Source organism: Pristis pectinata, chromosome 8 (assembly GCF_009764475.1).
Source record: "Pristis pectinata isolate sPriPec2 chromosome 8, sPriPec2.1.pri, whole genome shotgun sequence".
Taxonomy (NCBI): Eukaryota; Metazoa; Chordata; class Chondrichthyes; order Rhinopristiformes; family Pristidae; genus Pristis; species Pristis pectinata.
Genome location: NC_067412.1, coordinates 10,122,031 through 10,141,254, shown reverse-complemented (window position 1 = coordinate 10,141,254; position 19,224 = coordinate 10,122,031). Strand labels below are relative to the sequence as shown.

Below are 19,224 nucleotides of genomic sequence, written 5' to 3'. Positions count from 1 at the left end.
TTTAAGGTTATGGGTGGGAGGTTCAGGGGAGATGTCAGGGGGAGGTTTTTCACCCAGAGAGTGGTTGGTGCATGGAATGCACTGCTTGGGGTGGTGGTGGAGACTGATACATTGAACAGGTTCAAGAGCTTGTTGGATAGGCATATGGAGGAGTGTGGGATGGGGGGATATGCGGGAGGAAGGGGTTAGGTAGTGTGAGGGTGGTTTGATGGACGGCACAACATGGTGGGCCGAAGGGCCTGTTTTGTGCTGTATTGTTAAGTATCACCACAAACATCTCAACTGGTAGAAAAATCCCTGCTTCTCTAATCTTCCACATGAAGCAAGTCCCTCCATTGTTTGTAACAAAATGCATGCATCTATTTTCTTCAGAAGTGATCACTCACCATCTCGGAAGACCTTATTGAAGTCAAATCCTTGATTTGCTAGAAAATCAATACTCGAACTCTAAAAAAATTTAAAAAAAAAGAGCACAAGGGATGTGATTTGCTAACACAAAGCTATCGACCAAAGATCTGATAAAAGTGTTAAAGACATTTTGTTTTGAACAGCAACTACCCCACAACCAATGTCTTTAAAACGTTCATTAACACATTGCTTTTTGAGAACTGTGCACACAATTTGACTTCCACACTTCCTACACTACAATGCTGACTACACTTTCTGAAGTTCCTCATGGGTTTTAAAGCACTTTGGAACATTTGGAGGTGTCTAAAAGCATTAAGAGTTCAAGTACTTTTTTTTTTAAAAACTATTCTACAATGATGACAAAATAATAAAACCAGATCATCATGTCTCCCTCTCCCCCCCCCCCCCCCCCCACCCACCATTCCCAAATAGTTAGAAAATTTCTGGGACCATGCAAATCCATATGGAATGAAAGAGGAAACATGAAGTAGAATGGGACATGAAGATGAGGCAGCTTTCATTGAAACAAAAAAATTCTTAAAATGGCTTGACAAGATAAAATGCTGTTAGGGGCATTGAATGCTCTACTCCAGAGGATTGGTTTACTCAGTTGATAACCACACATTAGGAAGGACAAACTGAACTTGAAGGGAGTGCAGTTTAGATTTACCAAAATGATACCCAATTCCCAACAGTTCAATGTTGGAGGGAGTACACATGCTCATAGTGTCCCCTGGAATTTAGAAGGTTTGACCAAAGTTTCCAAAATAGCAAAGGAATATAACAGGACAGAGAGAAAGAGATGATTTTCACTGACTGGGAGTCTAAGACTTAGAAGCCACATCCACCAATTAACGGCAAACCTTTTTGGAAGTTAAGTTTGGAAATATCAACAGGCAAATGGAGTTGAAAATTTGAAACTATTCCTGAAACTGCAATTAATACTTGGTCAATTATTAATTTTTGTTGACAAAAAAGCATTAAAGCATATGGAGCTGAATTATAGTTCAGGCATGATTTTCCAGAACTTTCTATATTAATCACTAAGATTGTTAGATATTGTGGGCATTGAAGGCCAACATCAGTAGTGGGGGGGGGGGGGGGGGGGGGGGGGGGGGGGGGGGGGGGGGGGGGGGGGGGGGAGGAGGGGCGAAGAGCTGGAATCAATGAAGGAAGTGGTAAGCGGGTACTTGGAAAATGTAGGACTGGGAAGAGTCAACATGGATTTAGTAAAGGAAAATTTTTAAAAAAATCAAATTTCTCCAACGTGAAGTTGCAATGAAACAAACAGTTGACATGATCAGAAGGGCTTTAACATGCTACCACATTAAAGATTGTGGAATATTAAAGAACATAGGACTGGGGAAAATATACTGACCTGGATTGAGGGTTGGTTAACAGTCAGAAAACAAACAGGTAATTTTCAGGTTGGCAGGCTGTCACTAGCAGGGTGCTTCAGGGATCAGTGCTGGAGCCACATATATTCACAATCTATAACAATGACGTTGGGTGAAGTGTAATAAACCCAAGCTTTGATACAAAGCAAGATGGCAGTGTGGTCTGCAAGAAGGGTGCAGAGGGGCAGTGGGAGATAGAGACAGGCAAAGTGATTGGGTAAGGATGCGGTGAATGGAATATATTGTGGAAAAGTGAGAGGTCAACATTCCAATTGATAAAATAGAAAGGTAGAATAGTTCTTAAAAATGGTGAGAAATTGAAAAGTACTGGTGTTCAGATGGGCCTGGGTGTCCTTGTTCACAAATTAGTAACACCCAGCTTCAGAATGCAATGAGGAAGATGTCTGCCATTGAAATAAAACAGACTTCACCTGGAACACAAGGTGAGTACATCCAGATTCAACCAGCAGAAAGTAGCTGCATAGAGCTGTTTGGGAATTGGGGTTGGGAAAAGTGTAGGATGGTAAATAAATGCAAAAGTACAATTTGTTTTCTTTAGAATGAGGAGGTTGACTGAAGGGAAGGGCACAATATAACAAAATAGGCTAAAGGTTTAGCAGAGAGTCGAGGGAAAACAGTTATTCCACCCAGAGTGGTAGGCTGCCAGAATTCAGTGCCTGAATGGGTGGTTGAAGCAGAAATCCTTATAACATTTGAAAAAGTACTGGGAAGAGCACTTGATGGGCCTCGATCTACACCACTATGAACTGAGAACTCGAACATGTAATTAATTGAAAATTCTTTTCAGTTGCCTTGGATGCAATGCGCTGAGCAGCTTCAAATAATGTGAAACTTCTATAATGCCATTGTATAAGAAAAGTGCGGGAAGTGGAAGCAGTACCTTGAAATTAATAAACATGATTGCGGGAAACTGGAACTTAAATACCAAACCTGTAATAAAACCATTTGTTTTGATTTCAAGACTACTGATATTCAATAGATTATATTCATTATTCCACTTCAGGTTGGTTTTAGAAGTTGTGTATCCTAGATTCAATAACTTAATTAAATCCACCCAAACACCCATCCTACAAAATCCAGTCAATCAAGTTCTCTATGCATTGCTATTACTGGCATGCTACTTTATCCTATGTCAACTTAACAGCAACTACCCTTCAAAATGATTAATTGCATTTTTAGTTCTTTAGAATATTCTCAGATTTCTATTTAAAAGGATTTTATAATGAGTTTTTTTTAAATTTTAGTTTCATTTGTTTCTTGGAGAGATGTAGGCCAGAACTGCTGGTGAATAAATAAGAACACCAAGACCTGTCATCATTCATAGCTTGATATATACACAAGTTAGTGGATAATTTGGTCCACAGTGATCCAAGCTTTGGCAGGTAAACCACTGTCAATGAACACTCAAATACAACAATATTTGCAGAATTTTCACCCAGCACCACGAACATTTCATCAAATGATCTTCTTACCTGGCAAACAAACTTAACATCAGGAGAATTTCTAGAAAGTGGCTTTGGAAACACGTAGAAATTAAATGTCTTCATTATGTGTCTGTCAATCAAAAAGAAAAAACTTTGTTTAGAATTTCAACAATTCACCTTGTAGGGAAAAGGTACTGGGACTATTGACCTTATTATAGCCCTGTAGCAGGTAGGTAAATGCAAGAGAATAAAAGCAAGCCTGATACAACTGGTCCTCATAATTCAACCTCTTGAGTCTTTAGCGATCTTCCAATGTACCTGCATTGCACCCATTCTTCCTTTTAGTGAGAGGCCCACAAGTGAATGCTGAACTCCACACATTACCTGATCAAGTGCACAAATCTCAGTCTCACACTCATTCCCCCCCGCCATTACAATTTGCAGAGCAATTTTGTAACCCTTCAAATTGCACCTACATTACAACATTTAAAGAAATCTTTTCTGTAATTGAAGGTGATTTTATCTTTTATAATACAAGAGCGAGATAGCCCCCACTTGAACATTTACGAGTTAAGATTTAAAAATATTAAATCCTGTCTCAAACGACTCCCAGTAATGTCCTTGCTCAGTCAGCATACATATCTGCTTGTTGAACCTGAGAGCTGGTTAGTAAATGGGATTTCTCAAGATAAGCAAAAACCATTTCACCACCAAATCTGGGCCGGTTCATTTGCCCCTTGTAAATGCCAATACAGAGATCCGTGCTGAAGCAAAGCCTGCCCGTCCATCTTTAAAATGTCATTTAGTCAGAAATGAAACCCATTAATTAAAGAGCAAAGAAACTTCCAGCTTTGTTTAACCTGGATTGCGATAACACTTTCCAGGCCAGTGCTTCCAAGAGGTCATCCCCTCCACCATAGTTGAAAGGGCTTTCAACCATCTCCATTCTATTTCCCACATTTCTGCTCTCTCCTCCAAGCCAAATCATGGACACACAGTTCCCCTTATTCTCACCTTCTACCCAACCAGCCTACATACATATTCAAGATACTTTTCACCACCCTCAACAATATTCTAGCATCTAACACATCATTCCCTCCCCTACCCTTTCAGCAGTCCAGAAAGACTATTCCTTCAAGATTCCTTGGTCCACCTCAATCAAGCCTCATTCCTCTTCTCTCAGCACCCACCAAATCAAACAGAAGATGCAACAACTGCCCTTTTACCACTTCCTTTCCCACCATCCAGGGATGGAAACACTCCAGGTTCACTCATACTTCCAATTTACTATGCTGCATTTGGTGCTCACAAACGGGTCTCCAAGGCAACAGAGAAACCCCATGGATAGTGGGTGATCACTCTGCGGACCACCTCCATTTAATCCACTGAGCTTCTCGCCCATTGTGGCAATTCTCCATCTCATTGCCCATTCTAACCCTTCTGTGTCTTTGGCCTTCGACATTGTTCCAATGAAACCCAACACAAGCTGAAGGAATGACATCTTCGAACTAGGCACAATGCCAAGTCCCAAAAGCTGCAACAATTTCAGCTACCTCACCTTTCCGGTTTCTATCAGACTACTCATTTCTGATGAAAGGTCATCAACTTAGAACCATAGAACAATACAGCACAATACAGGCCCTTCAGCCTACCATGTTGTGCCGACCTTCAAACCACTCCTAAGACTATCTAACCCCTTCCTCCCACACATCCCTCTATCTTAAATTCCTCCATTTGCTTACCTAATAATCTCTTGAACTTGACCAACGTATCAGCCTCCACCACCACCCCAGGCAGCGCATTCCATGCACCAACCACTCTCTGGGTGAAAAACCTCCCTCTGACGTCTCCCTTGAACTTCCCCCCCATTACCTTAAAGCCATGCCCTCTTGTATTGAGCATTGGTGCCCTGGGGAAGAGGCGCTGGCTGTATCTATTCCTCTTAATATTTTGTATACCTCTATCATGTCTCCCCTTATCCTCCTCCTCTCCAATGAGTAAAGCCCTAGCTCCTTTAGTCTCTCCTCATAATCCATACTCTCTAATCCAGGCAGCATCCTGGTAAATCTCCTCTGCGCCCTTTCCAACGCCTCCACATCCTTCCTATAATGAGGCAACCAGAACTGGACACAGTACTGCAAGTGTGGTCTAACCAGAATTTTATAAAGCTGCATTATTACTTCACAGCTCTTAAATTCGATCCCACGACTTATGAAAGCTAACATCCCATAAGCTTTCTTAACTACCCTATCCACCTGTGTGGCAACTTTCAGTGATCTGTGGATACAGACCCCCCAGATCCCTCTACTCCTCCACACTGCCCAGAGTCCTGCCATTTACCTTGTATTCCACCTTGGAGTTTGTCCTTCCAAAGTGTACCACCTCACACTTCTCTGGATTGAACTCCATCTGCCACTTCTCAGCCCAGCTCTGCATCCTATCAATATCCCTCTATAAGCTTCGACAGCCCTCCACACTATCCACAACACCACCGATCTATGTGTCATCTGCAAACTTGCTAACCCACCCTTCTACCCCCTCATCTAAGTCATTAATAAATATCACAAAAAGTAGAGGTCCCAGAACCGATCCCTGTGGGACATCACAGCCCTCCAATCCGAATGCACTCCCTCCACCACAACCGTCTGCTTTCTACAGGCAAGCCAATTCTGAATCCACACGACCAAGCCTCCCTGGATCCCTTGGCCTCTGACCTTCTAAAGAAGCCTACCATGTGGAACCTTGTCAAATGTCTTACTAAAATCCATGCAGACCACATCCACTGCACTGCACTCATCAATCTTCCTGGTCACCTCCTCAAAGGACCCTATCAGGCTAGTGAGGCAAGATCTTCCCTTCACAAAGCCATGCTGGCTGTCCCTAATCAGTCCATGATTCTCTAAATGATCATAGATCCTATCTCTTAGAATCCTTTCTAGAATCCTCTTCAAATATTTATTCAATTCTCTGCAGAATTTTAGGTTAAAGAAATTTGATACATAAAAAGAGCAACAAACAATCTGCTGGAGGAACTCAGTGGGTCGGGCAGCATCTGTGAGGGGAAAGGAATTGTCGACATTCTGGGGCAAGGCCATGCATCAGGACCAGTTCTCAGCCATTTACCTGTGGCAGGTGCATCTGTTCATGATAGCAATGGAAGAAATGGCCACCACACTCCTTATGGAAACAAGATCCCACCTACTGACTGTTATGTTTGTTCTTCATCAAGAGACAAACTTCGCGTGGGTTTAACACCTGAACATTTTATTAACCAACACCACACTGGTTTGCTTTCCCTCTCTTTTTACAGCCACTTCCTGTTCCCTCATGTGACCCCTTGCATTGCCGACTGGGAACTGTAGTTCTTTATTATAACTACATAATAACACACTGACTTTCTCCTCTGTAAAGTTGCACCACAATTGTGACAGAACAGGCTTGGCAGCTGAAAACGGGGTGTCCATGAGGAATTGTGGATGATCAGTGGCAACGGAAACGTACAGGTCCTCACGGCCCGGCAAATCGCTCGCTCCACCAGTACGGTCAAGTGAGGGATTCAACCTGGCTCAAGAAGAAATGCAGAAGGGCATGCTGGCAGTAGCGCCAGGCACAGTGAAAGCACGGTGTCAAACCGGTGAGGCTGCGACACAGGACTCCCTGCGCACTGAACAGCAGGAACAGCTGCATTAGATAGTTACCTGAAGTCGTAGCACTGAGGGCTGTGACGTGCCCAGTCAGTAGATGAGGTGCTGTTCCTCAAGTCTGCATTGGGCCTCAGTGTTACAGTGCAGGAGGTCGCAGACAGATAGATCAGAGTGGGACTGCGATGGAGAATTAAACTGACAGGCAACAGGGAGTTCTGAGTGGTCCCTGCAGACCTCAGCAAAGAGGTCGCCCAATCTGTGTTTGGTTTCTCCCGTGTAGAGGACACCACATTATTGCAACACAAGCTCACCTTTCCTCTCTCAACACATGCTACCTGACCTGCTGGGAATTTCCAGCAGTCGCAGTGTTCTACATCTCATTGTTCCAGCATTGTTCTTTTCCTCCCCTCTCTCCTTGATCATCTCCTCTTTACATCTCCTCCAGACAGTTTTTTTTGTAATTAAGTTTTCAGCACCCTCTTTCAGCCAGTAGCACTACCATTTGCATCATAGTCTTTGATTGTTTCATTATCAAAGACAGTTCCTTTGTTCTCTCCACCTCTCCCTTCTCTGCAATTTAATGACTTTTCCGACTTTTTCTAGTTCTGAGGATACGGCAAAAATATTAATTCTCTTTCTCCTTTCAGAGATGCTGCTTTACCTGCTGAGCATTTCCAGCATTTTCTGATTTTATATCAGTCCCTTTAACTCGTGTTTTGTACACTAATCACTAAAACCCAGATCACAAGGAGCCCATTCATTCCTTTAAGATGGTAATGGGTTATTCAAAAGCCCAGAAGTGGAAGGTAACATCAACATGAACTACAACCACTCTTGGCAGAGAACATAATTTATGAACCTTCAGTATACTGCACAGAAAAATCCAATGGCAAACCACACAAACCTTTGAAAAGATCAGTCAATTTGCAGTGTAAGAAGATATAAAAACATGGCTCACAAAAGAGAAAGAATTACAGAAGGGCCAAGCGATCTGGAGATCGACTGGCATAGAAATCAGTCCTGTTCAAAGACAACAGTGGAGAATACTTAGGAATAGTTACTCGGCCCAGAGTATCATGCAAGGTACCTTGTGCAAGATGAGAGGTCAATTTTTGTGTCTGACTTGAATAAGAAGTGCAGTTACTATCACCAAATACTGGTGAACACCGATTCAGTTGGGTAATTAGAGATTAATTGGCCACAACACCCAGAAGGCAGCTCAACACAAACTAGAGATGCCTTTCTGACTTGTACTCGAACCCCCTTCAATTGTCAGTTCATTAGTGCTTATTAATTAACTTTTATGATACACCAGCAAAGATGGACACTCAAGTTCACCAAGCTTCTCCCCATAATTTAATCTCTGGTTTACTTGTAATGCTGGCATCTTTTTGCCCTTAATTATTCAGTACCTGCCTATTATAATCTCACTTGTGCCTTAAATGGACCCACATTCCCCTCTGCTGCTCTCTCTAGACTTGTATAGTTTTCTGTGAACTTCAACAGTCCTTATTTTTCTCTCCCCCACCCCAGACAGCCGTCTTGAGTCTAATATTTTGTATCCCTTGGCCTCCTGTGGCTCTCCTTATCCAAGAACTTCCATTTCCTTTTAGCCTGACAGTTACTCATCCTGATTTCTGACAATGGCTGCTTAGTACAAGCAAGCATTGGCATGGTAAGTGTTTATGTTGTTATTGTGATTATTAGGTGTAAAGAGAATGAATTCACGAGCTGTACTCTCCATGCCAAAATAGCTCATTGTTTACTCACGTGAAAAATGTTCAAATGAATAATTATCCTTGTTAGGCATCTTGAGAGCTAATGATCCCCATAAAGCTGTATGCCAACATTACAACATTATTTCAGAAAGGCAAGATAATTGACAGAAACTTAATAGTCATTAGAAATGAAGACCTGTGCAAAATAAACAAACCTGTTCTCTGCAGAGTCGTACTTAAATGTGCAAAGTCCAAACTGGAAGAGAAGGAAGTCCATGGAATGCTGTAGAAAAATAAGAAGGGAAAAGTAGCAGTGTGTTATAGTACCAAGTTCAAGGACACCAAGTTGAATTTTACCATCCGAGTCTGTACCCCCACCATCTCTTCCCCATAGCCCCCCCACCGACCCCCATGTCTTATCCCCTCTAATCTTCCCCTCTCAGATCCCACATGATCTGTCTTAAGCGGGGGCCTCAGTTTCATTCCCCTATGTCCCCACCTCAATAAACTCCACACCCAACATGACTCAGAGCTCTTCTTCTGCTGCATTTGGTTCTAAGCCCATTTCTTTGGCCAGGAGTCTTCACCCCAGACTGTGGAACCTCTCTCACCTTCAGAATTCTTGCTTCACCTGGAACTCTTGTTCTGGCCTCTTACCTTCTCTAGATCTATTCATCACCAGTGTGACAATGACCATCTCAATTTTTCCTCTGTAGTTGTACAGACCCACTCCCCTCAAAACCTGCAGCACTCCACTCACTGACCATCCCCAACACTGTCACCAAATCTGCTGATGAGGGAAAGGTTGCTGTTTTTGGCAAAATGGTCCCTACCTAGCAGAGGCTGAACATCAGCTCTCAGACAATTCCTCACATCTCCCTCTAGCCCCTGAAGCCACTAGTGAACCTCCACCCAATTTCCCAGACAGTCACCAACCTCATTTCCTTTGGAGATCAGACTCCAGCTTCAGTCTTCCAAGCACCCATATCCCACCTCCACCTGAGCCACAAACAGCCACGTCACAGTATACCCATGGTCTCCGCCTGTTCTTTTTCCACAGAACACATTGTTTCCTACCTTGACTTTATTGACCATCAACTCCAATCACTCTATACCTCCATCTTACAACAGGATGGCCTGAGGAGCCTTCCCTTTTTCCTTGAACAGGAGGGTCAACTAGTCCCACAGTACATCTTCTCCTCTACTTGGCTAAACTATTTCCCAATGGATGACTTCTCCTCCAACTTCATTCAGTTCCTTCAAACTAACAGTGCAGCTGTGGGAACTCAGCATTGAATTCCACAATTTCAGAAAGCCAGCCATTCTAGTTTCCATCAGACTGGTCAACACCATCTCCGTTCCTCTATCTCTCTGCCTCTGCTGCCCGAGCTGCTGAGCATTTCCAGCACTTAAATGTTTTGATTTATTAGTTTGAGACTTCATTGTATACAATCAACTTACCACATTAAGTCACTCACATCTATAATAGTGTACAGCTCAATAATGCACATTGATTCAAAAAGTATAACATACTAGGCATGGGATTATTACACAAATATATGGTGGTGAACTAAAGTCTGTCCTCATACTACCTTGTACATTTAAAAAGGACTTGAGTATGCATTTAAGAACCATAATCTGTACATGTACAGAAGGGAAATTAGGCTGGGTAGACATGAATGAGTGTCAAATAGCCTCCTTCTGTCTAATAATTTATTGATGATAATACTTACCCCAGTGTTCTGGCCAATATTTAATACCTTAACTAACATTACCAGAAATAGCTTAGCACATCATTATCCCATTGCTGAATGTGGGAAGTTTTTGTATGCAAATTGACCACCACATTTCCTACACTGACTATGCTTTAGAAGCCAATGATGTACTTCTAAAGTTATGTACCAAGATTAGGCAAGGCACTGGATAAACCTTAATATAAAGTTTGTTTCTCAGACAGCTTCAAATAAGTGGAGTCAGAATGGCAGTGGGGGGGGGGGGGGGGGGCGGCGTGTAGGCAAACAGGAGGGAAGATGGTTCTCTACTCACCTTTTTCAGCTTTTGATATCTTTCTTCTGGTGTATCCAAGCCATTTGTTAGTGTGCTTACTGAAGGTCCATCACTTATCCCTAAATACAAAAAAGACAGCACAGTTTTCAAACAACTACTGTAATAGCCATCATTGTAAAGGCATGGATAAGTGTTAAAATCCCACAATCTCCCCACTTCATGAAGTGATATGCTACACTGAATTCTACATGCTAAAATTCAACAATGATTTATAGAAGAATCCAGCAGCATGTTCCCTAGCTCACAGGGCTGAAGGCTCAGTGATAGTTCACAACCCAGTTTACTAATCCTCGGTTGCAGATATTACCGAGGAGTCCAGAGCTTGTTCTTGGCATTTACACTTAGAACACTACAGCACAGTACAGGCCCTTTGGCCCACAACGTTGTGCCATCATTTTATCCTGCTCTAAGATCTATCTAACCCTTCCCTCCCACATAGCTACCTATTTTCCTGTCATTCATGTGGCTATCTAAGTCTCTTAAATGTCCCTAAGGTATCTGCCCCGACAAACTCTGCCAGCAGTGCGTTCCATACACCCACCACTGTGGAAAAAAAAAACTTACCCAACATCCCCCTTATACCTTCCTCCAGTGACCTTAAAATTATGTCCCCTCGTGTTAGCCATTGTCGCCCTGGGAAAAAGTCTCTGACTGTCCACTTGACCTATGCCTCTCATCTTGTCCACCTCTATCAAGTCACCTCTCATCCTCCTCCTCTCCAAAGAGAAAAACCCTAGCTCGCTCAACCTATCCTCATAGGACATGCTCTCCAATCCAGGCAACATCCTGGTAAATCTCCTCTGCACCCTGTCTAAAGCTTCCACATCCTTTCTAAAATGAGGTGACCAGAACGGAACACAATATTCCAAGTGTGGTCTGACCAGAGTTCTATAGAGCTGCAACATCACCTCGCGGCTCTTGAACTCAATACCCCGACTAACGAAGGCCAACACTTCATACACCTTCTTAACAACCCTATCGACCTGCGTGGCAACCTTGAGGGATCTATGGATGTGGACCCCAAGAACCCTCTATTCCTCCACACTGCTAAGAGTCCTGCTATTAACCTTGTATTCTGCCTTTGAATTTGATCTCCTGAAGTGTATCACTTTACACTTATCCAGGTTGAATGCCATCTGCCACTTCTCAGCCCAGCTCTGCATTCTATCAATGTCCTGTTGTAATCTACAGCAAACTTCTTCCCTATCCACAACACCACCAACTTAACACATTTCCACACCTATCCCATCCTTCTGATCCCTGACCCAGATGAATCCCAGAAACCAACCAAATTGCTTAATTCTCCAAGCCTAATCGAGTAACAGCAGTGTATTCTGTAGCCAATACACACTGTAATCATGGAGTACCGGTGGTGGAACTAATGAATGGTTAATAAGTTAGATTTAGTGCTAAATCAGAGACAGGGAGAAGAAAGCCCATGGAGAGATCTGGAAACAAAGCAAAAGCTTTACAAAAATAGTCTTACTTCGCCAACTGACAGAGTAACTCAGCAAATGTATGGATGCTGAGTTAGGTGGTCTTCAAAGGAGTCAAGACAAGGGCAGAGTTTTAGATGACATCAAGTTTCTCAAGAATACAGTGGGAAGTAGGCCACACACATCTTAGAACAGTCAAATCCAAGAGTTAAGATAAGTATGGGTGAATGTATCTGGAGCAGATGAACTGAGGCAGGGTAGCAACAGGCAATGATTCAGAGGTGAAAAAAAAGCAGGTGTCAATATATGGGCAGATGCACTTCTGAGGCAGACGTCACAGCATAGTTGTGAACAGGCTGGAGCAGCTGAGAAAAGAGTTGGTGTCAGGGATCCAAGACATTGGTTTTGGTCTTCCAGTTTTAGCTGAAGATTTCTGCTCATCCAGTACTGGTTGTCAGACAAGCAGTTTAACAGTCCAAGGATGGTGGAAGGAAAGAGATGATGGGGAGGTAGAGTTGGATGTCACCAGGGTACATTTGAAAACTGATGTTGCATTTTCAAATGATGTTGACAACAGACATGACAGAGGAAATGGGACTCAGCCAAGGTTAAACTTTGGGGAACACCAAAGGAATAGTGCAGGAGTGGGAAGAAATGCCACTGCAAATGATTCTCCAACTACACATAGAGGATGCTAGATCATTCTCCTCCAATCCCTCTCCTGGTCAGACACCATAGTCTGCAAGTATGTTGAGAAGAATGAGACTTCTTTACCCTTGCTGCAGTCATATTAATGCTTTTGGTAACAGTTGTCTCAGCACAATGGTAAAGCAGAAACCCAATTGGAGGTGATGAAACACAGAGGCCTGGGAATAATAGACAGGGTTTTTGGCGATTACAGCACATTCAAGAACTCTGGGGAGGAAGGAGAATGGAGATAGCAGGACAGTTTGCAAGGATATAGCGATCAAGGGGTGTTTGAGAAGATTGGTGATGATTTGATGGACAGTATCAGAAGAGTGAGTACCTAGCAATGAGGTAATATGGGTCCAGGAAGAAAAGTTGAGTGGTCAGTTTAGTGCAAATCAGTCCATAAAAACAGGGTGTACATCTTATGGACATTCCGAGGGGGAATAGGGAAAGATAGGAGAGAAACTGGGGGGAAAGAAAGCAAATCCAAGGCTTGGGAAACATAAGAAAGTTTAGTTCAGGAGATAAAGGATGGAAAAAGCAAATCTGCACAACAGTGCTCAGTGTAGAGAAGTAGACAGGAGTTATATTTACATTAGAGGACAATCCTGTAATAATGAGCACTTTAAGCAGACAAGGGCAGCTCAGTGGTCCAGCCAGATTGGCAAAACTAACCAATACTAATTAAAGACGCTGCAAAAACCTGGTCACTGTGATTTCAAACCTAACCCAAATTCTGCAAACAGGTCATTTCTTGTGGGTCCAAATTATTTTCTCTTCTATTTACCAGCACTCAGCTCCAGGCAAGTAAGGTGAAAATATCACCAGTATAAATCAGCAATAAAATTCATGGTAAATCCAGTAGCTATATGGTAGCATCAACTCATACAACCACAGTACAATACCTGGAAAAAAATAACTTTCCCAAGAGACTGACATTTTTGAATACAAATTGCTCTAAAGGTTAGTGGAAAAGTGTTTACACCATATTGTAGTCACCACACCAGTTCTTCTCAGCAAATTAAAACCTGGAACTATTAATTTACATCACAAATTTCAAATTATTCAATCCATTTATGCTAATACAGCATTTGAATGCCATGTCAGAATTAAAGAATCACATAACCATACAGCACAGAAACCAGCCTTTTTGGTCCATCTTATCCATGCCAACCACAACGCCCATCTACACTAACACTATTTGCCCACGAGGCCAAACAAGCAATTCAGAGTCTTCGCTGTGAAACATTTGGACACGTGGTGCACATTGTGATGGAGACATCAGGTAGCAGAGACCAATAGTAGCGCCACCTTAATGGCTTTAGCTAGCGTTTAATCAAAACGTCCCTCTTGCTCATTGACCGTATCTCTCAATGCCTTTCCTGTCCAAACGCCTTGAAGGATCCAATTTGACAGAGTGAAAAAAAATCTGTACCAGTACCTGAAAATTCCCCATCAATTGCCAGAAAATCCGCTTCTTCGATTGCTTCATATATTAGGCTTAGGCGCTCTTTAAAATCTAACACAAAAGGACAATTGCATAGAATTACATTGTGTTTACAGCACAGAAGCCAGATAACATCATCTACCTATTCAAACACATTTTCATTATCAACAAGTTCAGTGACAACTTATCCCCAATTTCTTTTCTAGATGGAATGTACTATTCTTTTGCAATCAGGATAACAATCCCCAAGAAAAGTTTTTATGAATTCTACGCAATACTTCTACTCGAATATTTCATCATAAATAAATGACAGCAACAATGGAAACTAGTCAACAGGAAGCCTATCAGTTATTAAAGATATTATTTTATTCTTCGGAGTACAATTAACAACCCTGTCAGTATTAAGACATCTTTATTAGTCACACGTATATCAAAACACACAGTGAATCTTTTACATAGAATGTTCTGGGGGCAGCCCGCACGTGTCGCCACACTTCCAGCACCAACATAGCATGCCCACAACTTCCTAACCTGTATGTCTTTGGAACGTGGGGGGAAACCGGAGCACCCGGAGGAAACCCACACAGACCCAGGGAGAACATACAAACTCCATTTCCCAAAAGTCATCAGTATTGTTTATTACATCAGCTGAAAAAAATATCTTAACAGCACAATTATAATTTAAAATTAGAAAGAACAAGAAAGATTACTACTGGTTCTATTCACTGCAGGGCAGAAAGAAGCTGTTGTACTTGCAGGACCACTGATGATGATAAATGAATGGCAAATCAATGTTTTGTCAGCCTGGCATTAACAGAATAGTTCAAATAAAGCAGAGCCCCGAGAATCAAACCAATTTTTTTTGGGGGGGGGGGAAGGTAGGAGTTGTGGACGTTTCGGGTCGAAACCCTGCATCAGGACTCTTGCTGTAAGGGGTGGGTGCCCCATATTACGGGGAAGCTTCAGTGCAACGTGGGGGGAGCCGTGGTGACTCGCCAGCAGCTGCTGCGGAGACATTTAATGCGGAGGGGGGGGGGGGGTTTCCTGCTCTCCTCTCCGGGCACGATGCGGTGCGGGGGCGGTTTCGCCGGTGCCCCCCCCCCCCCAGGACTGTTTCGCCGGTGCCCCCCCCCCCCAGGACTGTTTCGCCGGTGCCCCCCCCCCAGGACTGTTTCGCCGGTGCCCCCCAGGACTGTTTCGCCGGTGCCCCCGGCCCCCCAGAACTGTTTCGCCGGTGCCCCCCAGGGACTGTTTTCGCTGGTGCCCAGTGGCCGCGGTGCCGCAGGTTTATCAGCTCCCCTGCGCGCCGAGGCCTGCGGATAGGTTCCGTGGACCTTCTCTTCCTCCTTCCCCTTCCCCCGCCGACCACCTCCGGCCTCCCCGTCACCCCGGGGCCGCTCGGCCCCTCCCTGCCCGCACCTCACTCTGCCTGGTGATCTCCATGGCCGCGGGAGAAAATTAAAAAAAGCGCCCCCCGAAAACCCAGGCACAGGAACAGCGCCGGCCGCCTTCAGCCTCTGCCCTTTAAACCTTCCCTCCTTCCGTCACTTCCGGCGAACACAAAGCCCACGTGGTCCGCTGCTGTCACTCAAGTGGAGCTGAGTGACCGCCAAGCCCCGGGTGTTTCCTCCCACTGCAGGCGCTGCCCGACCTGCTGAAACATTTGCAGCATTTGTAAACCCATAACCTTCTGACTCAGAGCCGATAATACCAAACAACTGGATCAGAATTTGCTGCGGACTATCAACCAACTACCGTTGGATTCGTCCCCAAGTAACAAAGTCCTTATATTTATTGGTATTGGTTTATTATTGTCACTTGTACCGAGGTACAGTGAAGAACTTGTCTTGCATACCGATCGTACAGGTCAATTCATTACACAGTGCCGTTACATTGAGTTAGTACAGAGTGCATTAACGTAGTACAGGTAAAACAGTAACTACAGTGTCACAGCTACAGAGAAAGTGCAGAGCAATAAGGTGCAAGGTCACAACAAGGCAGATCGTGAGGTCAGAGTCCATCTCATTGTATAAGGGGACTGTTCAATAGTCTTAACAGGTTAGAAATTATTCCAGTATTGTATTTGCTTTCCGACATTTCCAGTAACAAGTTAAATTGTGAGGCTTCTGCAGAAGCCCAGCATCAATTTTAAATGATTATAATACTGGCTGTATGGCTTCAATCATAGGCGACCAGCTAACTTTTTAAACCCATAGCCTTTTGACTCAGAGCCAATAATGCCAACAACTGGATTACAAGCTGGGGCTGTGGAATATCACCAACTATTTTAGATTCTTACCCAAGTAACAATGTCCTTATATTTAAGAACATGGGGCTAGAAATTATTAGAGTCATAGAGTAATACAGCAAGGAAAACAGGCCCTACGGTCCTAACTGGTCATGGCTGACCAAGATTCCCATCAAAGCTAGACTCATCTGCCCATATTTAGCCCATATCCCTCTGAATCTTTCCCACCCATGTGCCAGGATCGTATTTGCTTTCTGATATTTCTAGAGAAAAGGTGAAACTGTAAGGCTTCCTCTGAAGCCCAGTATCAATTTCAAATGATTATAATATTGGTTGTATGGCTTCAATCATAGGTGACCAGCTAACATTTTAAACCCATAACCTTTTGACTCAAAGCCGATAATACCACCAACTGGATCACAGTTGGCTGTGGAATATCAACCAACTATTTTTAGATTCTTGCCCAAGTAACATTGTAAGCAACCAGCTAACTTTTTTTGCAATATTGTTTCTGGATTATTGTCCCGTTATATCATAATTAAGAGGCTGAGAATTATAAGTGATTCTTTCATTCCCTTTCAAATCCACCCTCAGCATTCACCTTGACCAATAAATTCTTATGTCCATATAAATATTGAAATTCTGCAAACCAATAACAGTGTAATTACTCCACTCTAGTGCCATTGGATTCTATTGCTGGTTATAATGGGGTTTTTCAACTACTAGATTCTCAGTCTGTATAACAGAGTAGTTCTATGCAGCAACCAACTACGTCCTTCAACTTCTCAGGCAACTGTAGGGTGCCTTACAACTCTAGGAACCTGGGTTTGATCTGTATCTTTTATGTTGCTTACTTTCAATACTGATATTTCTTAAGTGGAGTCAATAGGTTGAAAATAAATACTGTGAGTAATATTTCCTCTTTATAAGCAAAGTTGAGATTTGTTAAGAATATAAATAAACTTTTATTTAAAATTGCTGTATGAAACACAGAAAATCACCTGGACAGTGCTCTTCTTTTTCATCTGATAAAGCTCCTCATAGTGAAACAGAGCACCTTTCATTTTGTGGCCAAATCGAATGCTGTGCTCCATGCTGGAATTATTGTCTTTGAAGATGGCTTTTGCTTCTGAAAGCCTTGAAAGCCTTTACATAGTGAGCCGTTTTGATGGTGACAGCAGTACACTGGTAGCTTCTTCTCCTTCTTATGACCTCTGTTGTTCAAGCTCTAACAGATCCTTTTGTGTGAATTCTTCACCACACAATTCCAGTAACTCTTCCACATCATCTTGGTTTACTTCGTCAAACCCAGCCTCAGTTGCCAACTTGGAGATTTTCAGACTTGTAAACACACTCATGCAGATACTCTGGTCATAGTTTCTTCCACACCTGGTTCATTGTTGAATGGTGTACATCATCTTAAGAGGCACTGCTGTATCCTATCTTGAAATTGTAGTTATCTTGCAATGTTACCTTTTCCAAATTTTGAACGCTGAGTTTGTTATCGCTGCTCGACTCTGAAATGATGTGCCTCATTACACGCTGCAAGTAGTAAGCCTTGAATATAGTGACCACACCCTCATCCATGTGAACTGTTTAGTGGGCAAAAATCCTACCTAGATGTTGTCAATGTAATATAATCTTGGAAGGACAGGGCTGGAATAATTTCTAAATATTTGTGGATTTAAGTATTTTAGAAAGGTAGAGAAGGGAAGACAAGAGGTTGGGAAAGGGTAGCAATGACGAGTGAGGAGAATATTGGAGTGCTGGAGAAAAGGAATGTCCTGGAACAGTTGGGGACAGAATCCAGGCATTTACAATTAAGAAACGATAGTGTAATTACATTACTGGAATTATTCTATAGGCTGCCAACAAGTGGAAAAGACATTGAGCAGCAAACTTACTGGGAAACTAAAGAGATGTTGCAAAAGAAAAGTAGTGATAATGGGGGTTTATCCAAAATAGACTGGAATGGATTGGAGAAGCGGAGGTTGTACTCCTTGGAAAAAAGGTGGCATCAAGGTCTGATGGAGGTACTTATAATCATGAAGGACATAGACAGAGAAGCCATTCCTACTGGGTAGAAGAATCAGGAACCAGGGACACAGAATAAAGGTGATTGGCTCTTAAGAACCAAATGTGACATGAGGAAACATTTTTTTTACATAGCAAAGTGGTAAGGGTATTGGATGCACTGCTAGGTATAGCACTGAAGTCAAATTCAACAGTAGCTTTCAAAAGGGAGCTGGATAAGTATCTGAAAGGAGAAATTTTCAGGCTATGTGATGGAGTGGCTTGAATTGGATTGCTCTTTGAAGTCAGCATGGATGGTGGGCTAAATGACTTCCTTCTATACTGTGACCATTCTGTAATTTTACTTTTTGTATCACATGACGATCAAAGTTGCTGACAAATGTGAGAAATGCTGTCTGATTTGTAATTCAGAATCGATTTATGTTATTACAAAGTTGGATTCTGATAATTGGTGAGTGAGGTATATTGTCCCCATGCATTGTAAAATGTGAAGGAGAACTATAAAACTGCAAATGTTAAACATTTTAGATAGAACATGCTGAAAGTATTTTGGAGAGCTCTCAACATCTTGACACTGCTAAAGTAGGACTATATCTTGTTGTATGTGATCTTGATTCCATTCCACAATAGCATTTTAGTCCAGCCTTGCTGTCTCTCCTGACTGACGAGTGTTTTTTTACTGTGTGTCAA

General features: G+C 42.7%; 1 protein-coding gene across 2 annotated transcripts in view; it reads right to left on the bottom strand.

Moving 5' to 3' along the window:
• The window catches only part of parn (poly(A)-specific ribonuclease (deadenylation nuclease)), a 117,733-nt gene extending 101,956 nt beyond the window's left edge, over window positions 1-15,777 (bottom strand). The window contains exons 1-6 of one of the 2 annotated variants that reach the window (XM_052022417.1): window positions 15,677-15,777; window positions 14,247-14,324; window positions 10,659-10,738; window positions 8,828-8,895; window positions 3,299-3,380; window positions 387-447 (exon numbers count right to left, since the gene is read on the bottom strand). In XM_052022417.1, the coding sequence (XP_051878377.1) occupies window positions 387-447; window positions 3,299-3,380; window positions 8,828-8,895; window positions 10,659-10,738; window positions 14,247-14,324; window positions 15,677-15,695 (388 nt within the window). In that variant the 5' untranslated portion in view covers window positions 15,696-15,777. The remainder of the gene's footprint in view (window positions 1-386; window positions 448-3,298; window positions 3,381-8,827; window positions 8,896-10,658; window positions 10,739-14,246; window positions 14,325-15,676) is intronic. The other variant, XM_052022418.1, reaches the window with a different exon arrangement.
• Between the last annotated feature and the right edge of the window lie 3,447 nt (window positions 15,778-19,224).